At 43.0% G+C, this 21,057-nt stretch overlaps 1 protein-coding gene across 3 annotated transcripts in view; it reads right to left on the reverse strand.

Annotated features, from left to right (window-relative positions):
• Window positions 1-21,057, reverse strand: part of foxp2 (forkhead box P2) — a 93,558-nt gene that overhangs the window by 48,489 nt on the left and 24,012 nt on the right. For 2 of the 3 annotated variants that reach the window (XM_068716817.1, XM_068716816.1), the window contains exon 1: window positions 12,522-13,073. The exons of the other annotated variant lie outside the window; for it this stretch is intronic. In XM_068716817.1, the coding sequence (XP_068572918.1) occupies window positions 12,522-12,698 (177 nt within the window). In that variant the 5' untranslated portion in view covers window positions 12,699-13,073. Of the gene's footprint in view, window positions 1-12,521; window positions 13,074-21,057 lie in introns of those variants that run through there. 3 annotated transcript variants of the gene reach the window in all.

Here is a 21,057-nt window from a genome sequence, read left to right on the forward strand (position 1 = left end):
CAACTCCTTTCCACCTCTTCGCCGCACTTTGAATTCAACTCGACTTCTTTCTCCCTCCCCCTCCCTCCCGCCTCCTCATAGCTCATATCACATTATTCATTTCTTCCTCTCATCCTTCTGTCTCTCTTACCCCTTCTCTCCCACGTCTCTCACCCCTTGTTTATTGATTCTCTAGATTAAGAATTCCTAGGGTGGAGGATTGTAACACACAAGCATCAAATTATTTTGGGGTGTGCTTATTTGCCTTTCTCTTGCATCTATTTGGCCTGTGTCTGTAGACAATTATGCCTACCCAGCCTCAGACTCAGGTGCTAATAATGAAGGACAAATAGAATCATATGTGTAAACTTCCCCCACTGATGAAAATTTATATTAACTTTCTGCCACAGTAAACAGAGCTGCATAGCTACACCCTCCCGGGAGGATTGACGAGATGAATTTGCTCGCTCCTACCCCAGGAAGAAAGCTTGTATAGGGGAGAAAAGTGGTGGCGGTAGGAGGGGCTTGGGGATGTCGAGCTCCATTGTGTAACCTCACATTAAATTTTCCCCTAACGTAAACAAAACACGGGTCTGTTTTGCCTATCACGGATAAAGTGTGTGTTTATGTCTGTGAGAGGGAGTTGAATATATGTGCATATGTGCCAATACGTTTGTGTCTGCCGAGACGTCGGGAAGCCGCGCCAGCAATAGCAAGGAGCAAGGCCTGCCTGCCGTTCACTGCAACTGCTAACATTCACTGACATCCCACCTCCTGCTGTTATCACCATGGATATTCTGTGCAAACACAATATTCTATCTGTTCTAGCAAGGGAGAGTAATTGTTTTCAGCTACTTTAAAAAATAAATAAATCATTTTGACAATTTTTTATCAGGTTAGAGAGACCTGACAATACTGGTTTCCAAAATAATCTGACATGTGTTGTGACTTAACATACAGAATACTTGCTTATTAGCCTATTAGTCATACAGATGTCATAACTGGTTCTGCTCTTCAGCCGTTCTTCTGTCCATTGTCTCAGCACATCTCCTCCATGCTTCATTACTTCAATTCAATTCACCCCACAACGCCCCCATTACCCCGTCTATGCTGTTGGCTTGAGCAAAGTCTTTACTTTGACCTGTGCTGTATCTCTACCTTTAGATAAGGTGACAGCAAGTTCATTCAGCAACGCTTTTTATCTACTGCTGCCTTTACAACTGAGAGCTACCAACAAAATACTATCACAAAGAGACAGAGAGAGGAGAAGATATTTGTGTGGGTGGAAGAAGAGAGGTGTGTGTGTTTGTTTGAGGTGGGCAGTGTGTGTGTGTGTGTGTGTGTGTGTGCGTGCGTGTGTCTGTATGTGAGGTCAAGTGTTCTCTTTGCAAAAGCAAAGCTGGCATGAGGTATGAGTGTTCGACTGTGCAGCCCCCCCCCCCCATACAAAAAAAATAAAAATACACACATTCTCTCTCTGTGACACACTCTTTCTCTCTCCTGAAGCGCTTGATTTCCTCTTCAGGTGATTATGATCCCTCTCCTTTTCACAGTTCCAGGCGAGTGGAGGTCACACAGCGGGATGAACACCTGATATGAAACGTTGCATTCAAGCCAGCCGTAGTTCATTTGGAAAAGCGGCTGAGCCAAGCGGGAAAGCTGGAATTGTGGGATGAGAGGAAGACCTCCTTTGCTTAGACCTCGCTGCTTAAAAATGTTTTTTACAGTGATTATCTTAACACTTACAAATTGTAAATGTGGGTGAAGAATGTGATATCATAAAGTAACCTGCTGCAACAACATACTGTGAATATGACAGAATAACACTATTATAAAAAAAAAAACAACACAGTTGTATTTCTGCACTAGGGCTGTCTGCACCATTCTTGCCAGCGGACCAGACACAGAATGAAGTTGTTTTTCATGGAGCTTGTGTCTGTCTTTGTTGACAAGGCCTTATTAAGAGGCTCCTACTCCTAAAACATGGCCAGAGGCGACTGGCAATCTGACTGGGGTAACCAGACAACTAGCAGCCACCGCGGAAGAGCTTGTCTTGTGCAGAATGCCAATACCAATAGATGCAGTAAAAAAGAGAAATGTGCTGCCACAAACGAGTGCATACGAGACGTGTGCACAAACATAAAGACCGGGCCTATAGTGGTAAATAAAAGGTTGCCGCATCCTGGGTAGGTAAACTGCATTTAAGTGTGTTTACCCTCCATTAAACCACTGATGAATCACATATACACTCAAAGCCTACAGGGGAACACAAAACAATGATTAAGGAAAACAGGAAAGCTACTGAGCGTCACCGTCATCTATATTTCTACCAAACCAAAATTGACTAAAAAGGGGCTGATGTCATTTAAAATCCACACAGACCGAGCCTGTGTGCCTGCTTTGTGCATGTGCGTACATCAGACCCCGTCTTGGGGGCTCTGCTGTTGCAGGTCAATAGTGTGAGTGTCAGTCTGTCTCGTCTTGCAGAGCTCAGATTAAGTGCTGAGTCTAATTGTTACTTTGTTGTTCTGGGGTCGATGAGAGAGAACCCTGACCTCAGCTGTAAAAATGACCTCACCTCACCCACTGCACCGCTAAAGCTTGATTTGTCCTGCAGCTGTACTGACATACACTTCACAAAACATATTCTGTAAACACGACATCCTCCAAATTGTTTATTCTTCAGACAATTATTTTAAGCTTATAGATACCCATTAACAGTCACACAACTGTTTATGGCTTCACATAATGGCCATTACACAGTTTAAACAAGTTTATGGGACTGCTTTGTCTTGCCATCAGCCCCAAGTTGCCTCAAGGAGGACTGCTCTCCATTGTGGGTGGCGTATATTTCAATGAATGCCACACTTCCCCTAAAGATCATCTCAATAAATAGCCATTACATCTGCCTTTGTAAGGGCCAGTGGACGGATCACATTCGCTCCCCCCTCTCCTCTCTCAGTCACTTTGCTTATGTAACACCTATCTTTTCCTGTGCGGCTCCTCCTCCCTTTCTGTCCCTCCACCCGGCATTGTACCTTGGTGGTTGTCTTGTGAATATTCCAATTACAGCGATGTGTGTTTGACCTTTAAGTGAGCTGTAGAAGATATAGTTATCTGCCTTCCACTCTGACACCCAGTGTCTATCAATCAGTGTTCCACCCCACCACCACTACTACCACCCTCACCAGAACAGGCTGCTAGACGGAGCCGGGTCTGGTGAAATGTGTTTGTGTGTGCGCAAATGTGTGTGCATGCGTGTGTGTGTGTGTGTTTGTGTGTCAAAAGTGAGAAAGAGAAGGAGAGAGGGGAGCTATCACAAGCACAGACTGTGACTGGGGTAAGGTAGGCGAAGAGGCTTGGAGAGTCCCCGTGATAAAAATGGAAAATTGCATCAGGTTTTTGTGTGAATACATAAATGTATACCACATACACACAAACACAGACAAAGAGAGAGAGAGAGAGAGAGAGGAGGAGAGAGAGAGATGTTAAACTTTTTTTTTTCTTTAATCTGCCACCAGCCTGACTGAGCTTTACTTCCATAAACAAAGCCTTTTCCAACAGCATCCTATATCACGCTTCTGAGAACAAGCCGGCGTGAGCAGAGTCATACTTCTTTAGTTTCATTCTTGCTCCCCGCCCTTTTCCAAAGGGCTAATCTACATCTTTCATTGAATCAAGAATGGAAATTCACAAGAAATGCTTCTTTTTCAATTTCATGCTGAAGTAGCTCAAGTTAGTGGATGTAATTTCTCCTAACAAGAAAATGTATCACTCTGTCGCACACTTAGTGCGTCTATGTGAGGAAAAAGGGCCTCCTTTCTGCATTTCTGCTTTGATAAATGTGCCAAAAGCATGATCGCTCCCTTCATAGCACTCCGTACAAGGACAGAACAATTACTGTGGTTATTAAGAAAATAAAACCTCTGGTTGAAATTTGTATGAATGATAAATGACATATCATTTAGGATTGCAGTCAAGGCATTACACAATTAAGTTAGGGCTATGCATAGAGAGGGGTGGGGGTTTGTTTTACACATATTGCAGGGACCTCAAATTCTGAGTGTTATGTCGTGGTACAGACACAGGCAAGTTGGCACACTACTAACACAAAGAATATGTTACGAGTGAAAAGAAATACACGCCATTTTCAGTGAATTTGAGAGGGATTCTCTCCTCGCACACTTCAAACTTGTGCCAACAAAGAAGTTTTTCCTCTCTGGCAAGAATCCTGGGAAAGTCTAATGACTACCGAAACTCCTACAAACCATTTCAAGTTTTGTGCAAATTATGATTATCAGGTTCACACCTGAATTGGATGATGAAGTCCAAACAGGTGGAAAGGAATGCACGAAAAATAGTATCGCTGAAACAATACCACGCATGGCCAACCCACCAGGCTAATGTATATTTATCATGTAAACTTCTGATAAATGCATACGCAGAAACAATCAAATCTCTGGGTTTCAATTGGAAGATTCTGCACTACGGGCTCAAGCGTGAAACCAATATCAGCTTAGTGTCTAGTCAAGCTTGAAGTGCTGCGCCTAGCCCACAAAGCATGTTCTGCATATGCTCATGGGCGTCGCTTTTTATCGGAGTGGAACAAGCAGCTTTCCAGTGCTATCACTGATCAATTCGAGCAAGTTAAGTCCCACAGTGTGGGTAAATAAGCAGCGGTTAGGTCTTGATGAGGAATGGCAGGCAGTTTGAGCAGGACCATAGGCTGGAGAGCGGTGGGCCTGTCTATCTCCGCTGCAACGGATTCCTAGTGTGACTTCCATCATTAACCTCAGGCGAGAATACATCTTATTCTCTGTATCTGCCCAAAACAAACGCTCAGTATATCCTCCCAAAGGGCTTGATTGTAAGTGGATTTTGTTCATAAATCACCTCTCCAGACTAAATACATGCCAAACCGCTTGCTCTACCCCCCCCCCCCCCCACACACACACACACACACACACACACACACATTTAAAAATATAGCGAATAATATGTCTGACTTTGTAACAAAGTTGAAAATGATACAGATGACAGCAAAGTGAGGGCCTGACCTTGGCTGGGACACAATAAAACCCAGCAGCTTCAGCTGTAAAGCCTGCAGTGAAGAGAGCCAAAGCCAGCCCTAAGTGACATGTCAGTCAGTTCGTCTGTTTGGAGCCTTCAATTCCCCACGGCCTGAGCTTATTTACTGCATTTGTATGAAAAGCTGTGAAGAGGAGAGGGCTGAGAGCCCAGCTGGCTCTCTTACATATGTATACAGTGTTTGGAGGCAATGCGTAAAAAGCATCTCCCCTTGCAGCCTGGTAAGCGTTACTACTACAAACAACTTGGGAGGAGGATAGAGCCGTTTATATATTCAAAAAAGGGTCAGGGATGAAGGTAATCGGAGCAACAGAGAGTGTTAACAAGCGTAAGAAAAAAAAAAAAAAAAAAAAGCTGATGATACCTGGAATCTGTTAGTCGAGATTCCGGGCGCATTAGAGAAAGAGAGCACAGGTGACATCAAAGATGCTACTACTTTTTGCTAGTCATCTTCTTAACCAGATTTGAAGTCATTTTAATATTAGTTAGAGAAGGGAAGGGGGTGTACACAAAACAAACCATTGGGCATGCGTTTCAGAGTCTGATTTGTTACTATTCATGGCTAAAGCGGAGAGGAACTGTAATACTAGACATGCTTGTTAAATTCACAACACTCCAAAGCTGCCTTCTAGCAAATCCTGTCTTTTGGTTGTCAGCTTAAGACACCCCAGCATATGCATATGTAGGATTTTTAAGCTCTGTTAAATGGATAGCGGTGTCGTGGCCTATCAAATGACTATAAGCCACTTGCCTTTTTTTTTGTGGGGGGGTGGGGGGGGACCATTTACAGAAAAAGCAGACAGCAATGCGTTACCTTGTATGCATGTGAAAACAGCCCCCTCCACACGTGTTTTCTCTATCCTCCTGTTAACTCCACATTAGAGGAAAACAGAGCCATTTACACGTGTATTTTCAGGCTGTGGGTGACAGTAACACTCCACCCCGACCATATTAACGACTGGCACTCTGTTTAAGCCAACAACAGGGGAGTGGCAACAAACAATGACAGAATGCCTGTTTTCGATTGTGAGGCCAAGAAAGATGATACGCCATTCACCACCGAGGCAGTTTGCAAATAAATTATTGTGGAGGGTATTGAGCCGGAGCGATCGCTCAGTCCACTCAGGGCATGTGCAGGTGTGTGTTTGTACGAGTGTGTATGCATGCCTCTGTATGTGTTTGTGTGCGTGGACTTATAGATCCAGTGGCATTTATTTCCCAGAGCTGGAGCGGGCCAGTTAGGGAGGCGTAAAAGGAAATGAGTTGTGAAGTGGCCATTGATCCTGACCTGCATGAGGTTGGCTTGAGACTACAGGACTATTGGCCACAGTATGTGCTTCTGAATGGTTGCCTCTTATTTATACTGAGGTGGTTAACCCTGACCCAGTTCATTTATCACTGGGCTAATGCGCTACACTGGAGGAAAAAAAAAAGAACGTTGTCAGGTCAAACCAAAGGCCTAATCTAGATTGAATGATGTCAACTGGCTGCCATTAAATGTTATTTGCCATTAAAATACACAACAATATTTATCTACATGCACTCTCTGTTTTACTATAAATTTAATGTCATACGAGCGGGAAAAAAAGGAGCTTATCACGGCAAGTGACCTCTGTGGCATTGATCTGATATCCTATAACCACACACACGGCATGCACACACACACGCACGCACGCACGCACGCACGCACACACACACACACACACACACACACACACACACACACACACACACACACACACACACACACACACACACACACACACACACACAAGTAGTGTGTATTTTCTACCTGTGCTGCCCCTCGACTTGTAGGCCACACTGCCTACTCCGCAGCACCTGACTGCTTGAGCATAAAATAGCCAGAAGTATTTATGTCCGGCACATTTCACTCTGTCTATCTCCCTCATCCTCTCTTCTCCTCTATTGCTCGCTCTCTCCGTCCCTTTCTCCTCGTCTCTCTTTCAAGCCTTGCAGCTTGACATTTCGCCATGCTCTCAGGGGACTCCGGTGCGAAATGGAGTTACTGGGAGAGCGCCACTGTAAATTCCAGGAGGCCACATGTAATGTGTCTTAAACATAGATGGACAGCCCAGGTTTTGAGGAGCTGAAGAATGAGACGGAGGGGAAAAAAAGGGAGTAAAGGGGAGACAGATGGAGAGGCGGAGGAAGGAGAGGCGGAGGAAGAAGTGGCGTCTATACAGATAATAGAATAATACTGTGTTTTGTCTGGGGAAGGGTGGGCATACAGTAGCTATGCTGTCATTCACAACCTATATCTTTAGTGTCATCGCAAAGGGGGAAACTACAGGCCTATATATCTCAGGCCTGTATGTACCATTCTGTAGGGACTGTCTGCCGATACACAGGCTTGAAATAAAAAGAAGGATGGCTTTCATTGTAAATAAAGTCGGACACAAGGATTGCCAGGGAAAAGCTGTCCTTTCGCTGAAAGGGGGAAATAATTTTACAAAGACATACAGTACATGCTGCTTCCCTATTGCTTCTATCGCCTTTACAGAAAACCCTTATCTTCACACAGATGACGACGGTTAACAAAAGGCTCCTTTATGAAATCGTTCATATTTCAGCGGAGGTCTGTCTCCTGTCCGGAGAGGTGATTGATGCATCAGGCGAAGGCCAGTGTCTTATTTACACAGTTGAGTGGGGCAATCTCCGGCCTGAAAGATAAACCTAATGAGCTTCTTTGTGTAAGGGTGCAAATGAGAGACACCATCCTCCCTCCCTCCTTCCCCTTTCCATCCAAAAGGGACAGTCTGGGTGATTAGGCCTTTAAATTATGCTCAAGGGCAAAGCCCAGATTTGCATCTTAGGTGTGTGTGTGTGTGTGTGTGTGTGTGTGTGTGTGTGTGTGTGTTTGAGTGTGTCTCAAACATGTAACGGAGAGAATGACAGGGAGGCAGGTAAAGGGCACGGAGAGAAAGATGCTTTAGGTTTGTGTGTGAGAGGCGATAGGTGAACATCGTGCGTCAATATCTTAAGGCTTTAACGACACTGAACAACAAACTTGGGTTGTTGCGTGCGTGCGCACACACACACACACACACACACACACACACACACACACACACACACACACACACACACACACACACACACACACACACACACACACATCATTTTGTCCTTTGTCTGTGGGGTAAGTTTCTCCCTAATGGCTTTCATTTTGGGGAGAATTTCATTTGCCCCTAAACCCTAAATATTACCCATCACTTGCTGTCATATTTCTCATCCCTTCTATTTCCTCCAGCTAAACAGCTAGGAAGGCAGGTTAATTGCTGTCACTCTCAAGTTGGACCACTGCATAGCTCTCGTGTAGCGACAGGGGTAGCCTGGAAGTAAGATGGCACCTCCGCGCACTTATTGTAATTTATGTCAAAATGCTGCAGTCATTTTAAATAGGGGTGGATGGTTTGCATTTTGCTGCATCATGTGCCTCAGGAAAACACCGCAATGCATACCTAACTGGTTTACCAAACATATCAGCCTCCGCGACAGTCTCTTGTAAAGTGCATTTTTGTGCAAAAGAAAGAAATTACGGCCCTCATAAACATGCATTTTAAAAAGGTATACACAACAAATAGCAGAAATATCAAATGTATGATTTGGGACAAAAGATTCTAATTCTATGAAGCGGCCGTTTTCTCATTATGTCTTATTTCGATGAGTCAGTGATCTGGATGAGTAGCAGGTTGTAGTGACAGAAGGTGGTCCCTACAGCTATCCAGAGGTCTTCGGTTAAAACCCCTGACCGGACCACAATAGATAAGCCGGTGCCTCCATCTTGCTCCAAGTATCAATACACTCCGTACAGTAGTGAGCCCATTTAGAAGGGGCAGGGGTCCTGAGTATTGGCTCATCAATCCCACTGATAACCCTGGCAGGATTAAGTCTACAGACCACTGTAATCAACTAACAGCCTCATTATAGGACATTATGATATAGATCCAAAGATCAATGCATAGCTCCCGTGTACATACATAGCAGCATATAATATTAAAACACAAAACTACTAGATACTACGGCCAATGATAAATTGACTGGTAATGTGAACTCAGCACATTTTTACTCTTCATTTTTTTAACATGGGAGCTTTCAAAGTGATCATTTTAGCATAGTAATTAGGGCTGAGCAACATTCATCATTTGCTCTGATACATATCTGCAGCTGGCAAATTGCAATCAGATACAGTGGGTATCTAATCTGTGATCTCAAATCAAATTAGGTCTATTTAGACAACCTTGGGAATGGGGTGATGAAACCATGGGCTGGAAATTCAATTGTGACACAACGGTTATCGTTCAGATACATGGATAACAGTGTGTGTGGCTTTCACGTTGAACACAACGACCCTTATAAACAATATCGCGGATTATATACAGGATTTGCAATAAAATAAAAACAAGTGCTTTATTTGATTTGAGGAGAAAAGTAAACTATCAATATTTGAATATGGAAAAATTGCTCCTGTAACTTAAGTCTTGATCCGTGTCCTATAAGCCCTTTGGCCGAATCTGAGGCGACGAGACCTTAAGATGCTGCTTTTCTAATTATAGCTGCAGGTGGTATTTTGGAGCTGCTAGGTAATGGCAGAACCCACAGGGACAGTGGAGAATTCATCAGTGCTTATTATTAATCATCCCCCCAGCAGCGTGATGAGAGACTGGAGCTTCTATACCCACCGGACCACTCAATGTCATTCCAAATACGGATGGAAAATTACACCCAACAGCCTACCTTCAAAATGGACTCAGAGCAGACGTGGACTGGAATTTTTTAGCTTCACACAGGTGAAAAAAAGTGCAAGGATGGATGGACGCATGAATATATGACCACACAAATGCATGCTTCCTACACACATGCACGCCGTCATTCACTTACACACACCTGCCAACATCACCATCTTCAGATGAGCACACTAACAACTGCAAAATAGCACAGCTCTGTGCTAACAAAATGCATAAAAGAACTGCATATTTCGTCGGACTGCACTCTCCAAAGAGACGTAGTGTGAGCACGCCACAGGAAGTGTGTGTGAAGTTAACAGCACAGGGCCCCTGTTTTAAAAAGCCTCCAGAGACCTGTTAGCTGGACTGCTCATTTCAATGTGTCTGTCTCTGGCTTGGGCTGGCCCCCTTTACAAGGCTCACACTGTCATACAACTGCCCCCCAACCCCACCAACCACTACGAGCTCTTAGCCGTCGACGTCCATCTCAGAGACTTAACTAGACACTTTATGCTTACGTCGCTTTTCTCTCTCACTGCCTTGGCCTGGTTTATTATTTTTTTCTTTTTTAAAAATGGCACAGCTTTGTTGAGTTAACATTTACATACACACATTCACATACACTTTTCTCTACTCATGCCAATAACACTGATCTTAGTAACGTTGGATCTCTAAATGTGTAGACGCAGGTAATTTTCAATAAAATACATTTTTTTTTTATTTTACAGCATTTAAAATGCAAGAACATAATCTTTAAATATAATCTCAAATAATAAGATAATAAAATAAGTAAACAAATATTTTTACAGAACTGTTTCCTTCTACTTTCTAGTGCAACGTAACACATTAATGTGCGGTCCCACGGTACAACAGTTGAACACTACCTTGTTATCCTGCTCTCTATCTCTTTCCATTTTACCCTCTCTATCTGCAGAGAGCATCAACACAGATAGAAAGCAGTCCTCTGCCCAACACCTTCAAATGCAAAAGAATGATGACTGAGAGAGGGAGAGAATTGACCCCAATCAGGTGAGTGTGTATAGGAAGAATGGCAGAGTGGTGATAAATGGGGAGGTGGGGGGGGGGCCACAGCGCTGTGATGCCGCTGCAGCCACCAGCAGGACCACTGGGGTTGCGCTGTGGATGGAGGATGGGTGTTGAGTTGGAGCGGGAGGGTGGAAGAGGTGGCGAGTCGGGGGTTGCCTGCGGGACATGCTTCATTTTGCTACACCAAATACACCCCCCCTCCCCTCTGCACACATACAGATGCAGAAACACAGAAACAGGCTGTCATCTATTGTATTGCCCTGACCACACTGACCACAGGCTTTCAGCTGCCTCCAAATTTACACACACACACACACACACACACACACACACACACACACACACACACACACACACACACACACACACACACACACACACACACACACGCGCGAATATACACTTGCATGAAAATTCCCATCAAACAAAAAGGACAGCGCGCATCATTACAAACCCGCGGCATTGTCCCCCATCCACCCCAAAGCATGGCCCTCTGACCTCATCTCCCACTGCTCTTTTGGCAAACTGTCAAAGCCATCATTCACCGTGAAAAGACACGAGAGACACTTGACTCCTCTACTCTGCTGGCGACTGACTTTCACAACTCCTGAGCCCACCCCCCTCACCACCACCTCCTACAACCCCGACAGTTCATTCACTTGCTCTGACAGAGAAGAATAGAGCCGGTACAATAAAACATGGATATTAAAAACAAAAAAGTTAAAGAGATTGGCATTAGTTATCTGTGCCTCCGACACAAAAAGGGGAAAATCGATACAATGACTATCCAACGAAGACAATAACATTAGCAAGTCAGTCAGAGAAGGAATGGTCTCACAGTGAGGTTTAAAAAAAAAAAATTGTAATTACTTTTTAGTTGTGGGAACTGCTTGCGAATAGGTCTTTCAAAAGTGTCCCGGTCAAAGGTTTCTCTGCCGCTGGTGGGTCCGTGGTTGGAGTGTCTGTATGTGTGTGTGTGAGCCTCCAACTAGTGCCGAGTTAGGAGGCCCTCTGGTGGATTCAGCGCTGCCATGACATACACACACACGCACATACACACTTCCCAAACGGGTCCGTACAACGCTCCAATGCACACATTCTTTCCCTTTCTCTGTCTATCTCCCTCTTTTTCTCACTGACACACACACACACACACACACAGAGACACACACTAACTCTCTAACATGGCCTCATGTTGCTGCAACATGCTCTCTATAAATACAACTAGAAATGCCAATGAATAAAAAAATATAAAACTAACTAAACAAGTCACTGCAAAACATTTTCCTCACTCTACAGGCAAAAGCTTCAGGCAAAACATGCTGACAGCACAACAAACTACCGGGAAAATGTACCAACAACACAAACAGCCGATTAAGTAAACAATGTTTGTTTTTTCCCCCCATGTTCTAAAAACCATACAAAACACAACAAAATATTTCACTGTGCCTCGTGTCTATGTAGAAAAACCCCAGCGCTGCCTGAGCAGAGAGCAGAGCAGAGCAGAGTGGGAGAGCGAGGGGAAAGCAGAGTGAGAGAGAGAGAGAGAGAGAGAGAGAGAGAGAGAGAGAGAGAGAGTGAGAGAGAGAGAGAGAGAGAGAGAGAGAGAGAGAGAGAGAGAGCGGCAGAGAGACGAGACGGGGGAGAAACACAACTTACCTGCTGTTGTTGCAGATGCAGCAGCTCGACTGTGCTTACTTCGCTGCTCGTGTCACCAGCGCTTGATCTCCCATCTCTACTGCCAGCCTCTAATTGGCTGCTGCTTAGGGTGCTCATTCCATTTTGACTCATTGAACTGTTGCTTATTGTCTCTGTGGCCGACTCCTGCATCATCATGATTTAAAACCTAGAAGTGATTAAGAGGCACCAGTTAGGGCTCTTCTAGTCACAATTCCCCCCTTTTTCCCCTTCTTTTATTTTTTTATTTTTTTTTTTTTTACGCTTCCATTATCAAGCCCTCAGTCCCCCACTGCAAATTAAAGCATTTAAAGAAGAGGGAGGGGGGGAAAGAGAAGGGGAGGGGGGATGCAGGAGGAGCAATTATGCATTCATTGTGTAAATGAAGCAATACAAAGAGATGCACGTCCTGGTGCTATTTAAAATGGGAGGGGTAATGTGGCAAATGTTTTTTATCCATACAATTTGGGAATACATCTAAGCATCTGGCTTTAAGAAAAAAGTTGTATTATTTTTGCCATCAATATTTATAATATAAATAAATTTGTAGGAAATTAGGATTAGAAATATAACTGCTTCATTATGTAATTCACAAATGAGCATATGCTTGATTCTTAATATCTCCCTCACACTTTAGGAGAGCCAGGCTACACAGACAGACAAACAGAAGCACGGGCACTCCTAAAATATTTGACGTCTTGAGGCTGCCAGATTTTTAGTGCGTCGCATCTGAATGAAGTTGCCTAATGACGCAAAGCTAATCATGCAAAATTAAAATTTGGTGTCGGGGAGGAGGAGGTGGCCCCAAATCACATGGTGAGGGCTTGTGATGAACACTATAATGGGTTTGTCATCTGTGCAGTGGCTAAATAAAATCACAGGCTTCCATAGGCAGGATGCTCATATGTCATTCATTGGATTGATTCCTTTATCCACTCTTCTTTATTCAAACCTGATATATTCATATATTTTGTGATATATGTAAAAAAAAAATTAAAAAAAAAAATCCTCTCTTAACGGGACACAAATCTGCAATCAAAGTTTATGATGGAGGTTCTAAAATGCAAGACAACAATTTTTAAAAATAAATGTAAGTTATTGAATTAATTCTTTCGGCATCTAATAGATATGTAAACTGGTGAAAGAGAAAGGAAAAAACAGAAGGAAGAAAAGGAGAAAAAAATCTATCACGAATATCACTAATGATTGTGCTAAAAACAGCATAAATTATGCATATTACCTCCTCTCTCTCCAGTAATAAATGTTTTATCATTTTCTCCTGCATTTAATGTTCTGCACCTTCACTGGGGCAGAGAGGAGCCCCAACATCAGTCGAAATTCTCACAATAAATAAATGACACTCACACCCAACAAAAGGCAATTTAAGCCACAATCATGGATACCTTCTCTATTTGGAAAAACAATTATTTATAATATTTAAAAGTGATATTTCAGACAATTCATATTTTAAAAAAGGAATAAAAAAAAAACTGGAAGAACTTTCACTACCTTATGGAGGAAGTTCCGTGCAATCCCAATGCCAGCTAATCCACATCCATGCAACAAAAGAGGGGCGAATGGTGATTATGATTGTGTGTGTGTGTGTGCATGTGAGCATTTGTGCCCAGCCCACAAGGGTACCATGTTTATTCTTTGGCCAGTAAATACCGTTTTAATAGAAGTGTGTACACGTCCTTCCCTGTGTCTGTGAGTGAGTGTGTGTGTGTGTGTGTGTGTGTGTGTGTGTGTGTGTGTGTGTGTGTGTGTGTGTGTGTGTATGTGTGTGTGTTTGACGAGGGGCAGATACAGGACAGGCCTTAAAGGATGTCCACAGCCAGGATAAACAGGATCCAGGCAGGGAGAACAAACAGGGCTGAGCTGTTACACAGAGCAGGGCGACAGCTGCCCGGGACACAAGTAAATAGGGAAGAGGCCAGGACAAGGCGTGCTTGTGAACAAACAGGCCCCTGTTAAACACCGCAGCGCTCACTACTGATGGAGAGAGACACACAGAAAAAAGACAGAGGGACAGAAAGAGAGAGAGAGAGAGAGAGAGAGAGAGAGAGAGAGAGAGAGGAGCAGAGAGGGTAAGGGGGGTGTGACGGAGAGAGACAGATGAAAAGAATGAGAGTGAAAGAGAGAGAAAAGGAGAGTGGGTGGGAGGGAGGAAGGTGGTGGTGGTGGAGGGGGAAGACTGGCACAATGTGACAACCAATCCGGTGATGAATCTCAGCATAAGAAACTCAAGGCTGCAGCCGAGATCAGCCGGCTAATAAGTATTCAAATTAGGCATAAATTTTACATGCTCGATGTTTAAAATATTCAGAGAAAGACTGTCTGATTGCCTTTACTACAATTTTAGGAACATTCTAATGGAGCCTGGATCTCTCTTTTTTTTCCGCTTTCTTTCTCGGAACAGCGATGGATGTGCAGAAAACTTGAAGATATATGAGACAAGGAAATAAGGATTGTTGATAACATCTGAATGCAATGCAAACCACGAAGGAGAATTGCGAATTAAATGTGCTTTTAATGCACTTACACGTGATTACTGATGTATAAAATATGAATATGATAAAAAGAAAAAGACGAAAATAAGAAATTAGACATCACAGCTTAAGTTAAAAAAACAACAACCTGGAGACATAATTTGAATTTAATACACAAACAATAAAAGCCCAAACACCCAGCTTAATCTCAGTGCCATAATCTTCTCACCCTCCTCCAAAATACAATCGGTGCAATATGTCTAACAGCAAGATAATGATAATGCAGATATATGCAAAGTATATTCGCAGAGATCAGATGGTGCTTTAACCTTAATGACAGCGGTGAGATAAATTAATTAGCCATCTAAAGGCGGCATTCAAATCTGCCAATTAGAATGTCAATTAGAAACACAGCCAGGCTGCAATGATGAGCGGGCGACCGAACTGCGGATCTGACTGTGGGGGTGATGGAACTGTCTCACACACACACACACACACACACACACACACACACACACACACACAATACTCAAGAGAGACAGATAGTGACAATACTCGGCACCTGAGGGTGTGACTGTATGCATGCGTGTATCTATATTTGTGTGTGTGTGCTTACCACAGGTCCACCATGCCCTGTGCCCTCTCCCTGAGGGATACCAGCCCTGACCCCAGCTCAGACTGTCCTAAACCAACTGGGTCGGAAGGAGCCACGGCACCCCCGGCTACAATATCGACCGGGGCCCTCGCTGTGATCCACGGCAGTGCAGGCGGCTTTAATGCTGAGTGAGCGAGGCTGCCGGCTTGCCCACACATGTGTTTGGCATCCCATAAATTGCCGGTGTCCCGCGTTTCAACACACCCACTATTTGATGCTATTTCCTCAAGCCATAATCTTCCAATGAGGGAGAACCTAGACCACTTATTATCACGATAGGAAAAAAGAGAGGAAGGCTGTTATTGCCGTGGTAATATGCTGGTGATTCTGTAGACGTATAGCGTTTGGAAGGAAGATGATAGCGATACTAAGTGTTTAGGTTGTGGGGGTGGTGGAAAGATAGTGAGAGACGGAGATAACTCGTCCGCGCTCTCTAAATTTACTGTCGTCGAAGATCACTGATGGCTCCAACAGTTCTATTAAGGTGGAAGGCTCAATAGAAAGAAAGGCATTTCCTGATGAAGGAAAGATAGACACAGGCAGGCACTTTATTTGCAAAGCTTCCGACCAACTCCAGCTTTTGTCTCATTCCTTGTGCAACCATAGCCTTGCTTGCTATTCCTCTTCAGCTAGAGCAAATATTTACTCTCGAAATCTTGCACTTCACGAATCTGTCTCCTCCATCAGGTGTGGAATCTGAGAAACTGTCCTGACGACGCATCTGGCGCAGAGATTGGGAGAATTTCTCCCCTATCTTCAGAGAAGTGACACAGCAAAGGTGTAAGGAGAATTGAGCCTTTCGTCACCCCAAACACATACTCTCTCTCTCTCTCTCTCTCTCTCTCGCACACACACACACACACACACACACACACACACACACACACACACACACACACACACACACCTATCAAAGGGAAAAGAAGCAGCCCTCCATCTTTGTTTGCGAGCTCTAAAAGCCCTTAATGTAGCCTCATTACCTGGCCTGTCTCCCGCTCTATCATGTGCAGTAAACACACACTATGACACTGGCCATCCATCTCGTGGGAATACACAGCTGTCTGCTGTACTCCAACACTGTCTGGGGAACACGGGGGGAATTTCTCACACACACACACACACACACACACACACACACACACACACACACACACACACACACACACACACACACACACACACACACGTTACGTTGTTAACACACAGCAGGCGTTGACACTGGTTTTCGTTAAGAGTCTGTGGCCTATCCATTTTCAGTGTGAGGATGTTCTCCACTGTGTCTCGATCTAGAACACTGATCTATTCCCTCATTTTATATGCATGAGTTGCAAAAAAAAAAAAAGAATTATTGCAAAGAAAAGAAAAAAGAGTGACCTGTAAATCTGTGATCCCAGACGCACGTTCATTATCAGTTCGCATTTCAGGTGGCTGGCTGGAATTCTTTTGGTTTGTGAGATCAAAATAAAAAAAATAATAATAGAAATTACATTTCACAGTCTGCTGACTCCTCACAGCTCTCTGATCAAGTCGAGATATGGTCACCATTTTAAATAATCACAGATTCTGTGCTTGAGTGAAATTAATTCATCATTGCCATAAGTTACTATGCATACAAAATAAAGAAGTAACTGGGCAAGGGCAAGGGCTCACATATCCAATACTTCAGATTGCTTAATAAATCAAAATGCCACATATGTGCTGACTAAAAAAAAAAAAATGGTGCTTAAAACCACTGCATTTCAAAATGATAAATGTAATCTAAGACCAAATAATGAGAGCAAAGAAGTTTACAATAACTTCTTGGCATGCTATACATTTTTGCCTTCAAAGAACTGTTGATTATGATCATAAGTTTGTTTGTACTTGGGTGTGTACTGTAATTTTTGGGAATTAGTTGTCACAGAAAAGGGAGACCACATGCAGTTTATTACAGCCTTCAGCTTCTAGCAGTGAGTTTAGAGTCGGAGATGGAAAAAACGACCACTTGGAGAGCTGCGTTCAACAAAACCCAGTCCCACGGATTAAGTAAGGCAAGCCAGGCTGCCGTGCCTTAGAATTAAAAGCTTCCTTTTTGGCACTAAAAGGCAACCATAAAAGAGCATTAATGACTACTTCTTATAAACCTGTGTATGGTAATGGTTTCTGCTCTCAGATAGAGGAATTTCAAAAGTGTTTTCACCGGTGAATGAAGATTGCTTCGGAAGAAAGGGGGCTGAAGAAATCATATTTACAAAATCAGGAGTGGGGCCAAATGAAAAGAGATGAATATGAATAATGGACTTTTCGGGATTAACATTATTCAAAGCAACAGAATCAAATGTGGTTATCTCCTGTCCAATGAGCCCTACATTGAGAAAACCTCAGTCATATTTCAATTCTTCATTTGAGCTGACAATAAATCGTAGTTCTGTGATAGGAGACATTCAGTCAAGAATGTTCAGAACTTAATTCTCTTCTATTTACAATAAGGAGATGAGACAGAGTAAGATAAAAGACAGACTATTTGCCACAGTGTGTGAGTGTCACTGAATGGAGTGGGAGTGTGTGTCAGAGTCAGTGTTTGTGGAGTACAGAAAGGGGAAAAAAATGACAAAGAAAACCAGAGGAAACGGTGTAAAGTGCATGTTCAATTGTACAGTCTGCACAATGTCTTCTCAGAATCAAATGCAAGAGGCACTCATGAATAGTGTGCATGATACTATATTAATACAAATTCATTTTATATGAATACAACCAGCTCTGAAATACAACAAAACAGGTGTTGTACGTGGGCTATCCAATTACTAATAAAAAAGAGAATGGTAGGCCAACATGACAATGTTAAATTAAAATCAACAATGAATCATTCTGTCAAAAAGGGGAAGAACATTTTAAGATGAAATATAATAATTTACAGTTTATTTCCTTTTTCTTGACAAAGCAATGAATCCGTAGTTGTTAAATATATTACTGTAGTGCAGCACGCCCCTAGCAGAAGAGAAAAAGAGGAGGAGAGAAACTAGATTTTTTTCCCCTGCATTTAGGCTCGTCCCATACCATTTACACGTTACACAACGGGCACCTCATTCTGCTGAAGCAGGAGACAGCCCCATCACTGTGGCTGAGCAAGACAGTGACGAAAGCTGATCAGTCGGCTCTCATTTGCATATTTGCCAATTCCATTAATTAACTCGGCCCACCTAATCAGGGCTAATTGACCTATAAAGAGGGGAGGCCTCATTGTCTCGTCCAATCATCTTTACCAAGAGCAGAGGAGGTGTGCCGGTGAATGCAGGGTGCTTCTGACCTAACTGTATTTATAGACCCCATGCGTGGAAGTGTTCCACTCAGAAAAGACGTTTTATTCCCTACCTGAGCTGAAGCAATCAGGACTGAGCTGCTTTGACATGGAGCAAGAGTTGGAAAACAAAAAAGGAGAAAAATGGACAAATTCTTTTACACTGGTCTCGTGACTTGTCAAAGGGAGAAGAGAAAAATCGGAGGAACTAATCACAGTTGGATGGCCTGAGTCTCCGGTCCTCTCCACAGCGCGGCAGATCCAGCGGACAGGCGCAGGGAGCGAGCGGCGGCCGGCGCAGCTACAGAGACATAGCTCATTGTGACGTTTCCAGTTATTTCTGGTTGATTAGGGCCATTATGTCTCCAGCTCTGATTTATGTTGTCATTCCCCCTCAGCAGTCCTGCATCGATAGATCTTAATGAATTGGTAAATAAGGGTGAAGATTGCAGTTGACAACACCGCAACATTCCTCATTCATACCAGACAAGATTTATGTAACCAATTAGAGGCATAACAGGGGAAGGGGGGGGGACTGGTCAGGAGAAAAAATAATCTGTCCACAGAAAAATAACTAAAGTCTAACCCAAGAAAAAATAGATAATGGGCAGCCTTTAACACCGGCTTAGTCACACTTTCCCCGTGCCCGGTTGGAGAATTCAAAACTGCTCGGAAGAAAGGATCGCTCTCGCTCCTCTTAGCATTAAGAAATTGATTTTACAAAAAAATATGCAGAGACTGGTTGATTGTGTACTGCCTGACAGCTTGACTGCACCTCTCCATTTTCAAAAATAAAAAACACACACACACACAACTATTCAATCCACATCTGAATAATGTCCAAACCGAAGATGAGGATGGAATCAACAGATTCAAAATTAAGCCCTTGCCAACAAAGCACCACTTTGATATGGAAATATGAAATTCAAGAAGCCCCTGTCCACACGCCACAATCCAAAACAGAGCCAATAAAAATGTGAAGTAAAGGGAGTGCATCTGTGTGTAGTAGGTGTGCGTCACGGGGGCACACAAATCAATTGTTCAATTACTGTTTGATACATAGACTAAGAAAAAAAATAATTTGCATTTTTTAATAGTCTCATATTTCCATTATTTAATTTCTAAACACCGCAGTTCTAGGAGTCTGTTAGTAGACAAATAAAGGCCTCTTTGTCATTAAAAAAATTCAGATAAAAGTGCTGATCATCAATAGCCAGCGACAGGCCAGGAAGACCCATAGGGCAGGAGTGAACAGAGCTGGAAAATTAAAGCAGAGTGATACGGGAGCCGGCTCCTTTCAGCCTCTCTCCCTTCAAGCACATGCAAATGAGACCGTGCTGCTTAACTGCATCATTTATGTGGATAATAGCGGCATCATCATTACGGGAACTCAAATTAAATTACATCCCAATTAGCATAACAAAGTGATTGGTTAAACTTTCAAAACAAATAACGCGGCTCTGCTAATGAACAGTGTTAATTGGCCAGTGTGCATTCTAAATAAAACATGTAGGTAAACATGTGTTTTAGTTAAACAATTTTTAAATTAATTTCCCCCCGCTTCTATTTTTTTTTTTTTCAACAAAATGAGACAGACGTGGAAAGAGAGGGACTCAAAACTGAATATTGCCAGGGGGATTTGTAAGCTGAAATATAAAATGTGTAGCATTTAATTTTATTGCGCTAAAGAACCTATTATATGCCAGACTCTGGAGAACAATGTAAATTATCTGCCTTCAAAATGGAGTTTGGCCAATTCTCCATGTGAACTAATCACATAGCTCATTATGCATTAGGGTATTAAATTATGAAGAAGAGTCCCTTTCGCATTCCAGCACAAAGCCCTATGAAATGTTAATAATATGCCCACAATAGCCCAATACCATGCCTTGCTCACCCTCATCAATATTTAAGTAAACAAATTATCCCACTCGCCTTTGATAAAGATAATTAGTGCTTCACCGATTATCAGTCTCGTGACCTGTCCTCTCTTCAAACTAAACATCTGCTCTAAAGAATTTATTTTTTTGCTCCAACACCAAGAGATGGGAGAAAAACAAATGGGTCAAACTTCAAGCAAAAGCTTTGCCCTCGCAA

The sequence above is a fragment of the Cebidichthys violaceus genome, unplaced genomic scaffold (genome assembly GCF_023349555.1).
Source record: "Cebidichthys violaceus isolate CVI_PGR_0920_01 unplaced genomic scaffold, fCebVio1.0.p SCAF_21, whole genome shotgun sequence".
Taxonomy (NCBI): Eukaryota; Metazoa; Chordata; class Actinopteri; order Perciformes; family Stichaeidae; genus Cebidichthys; species Cebidichthys violaceus.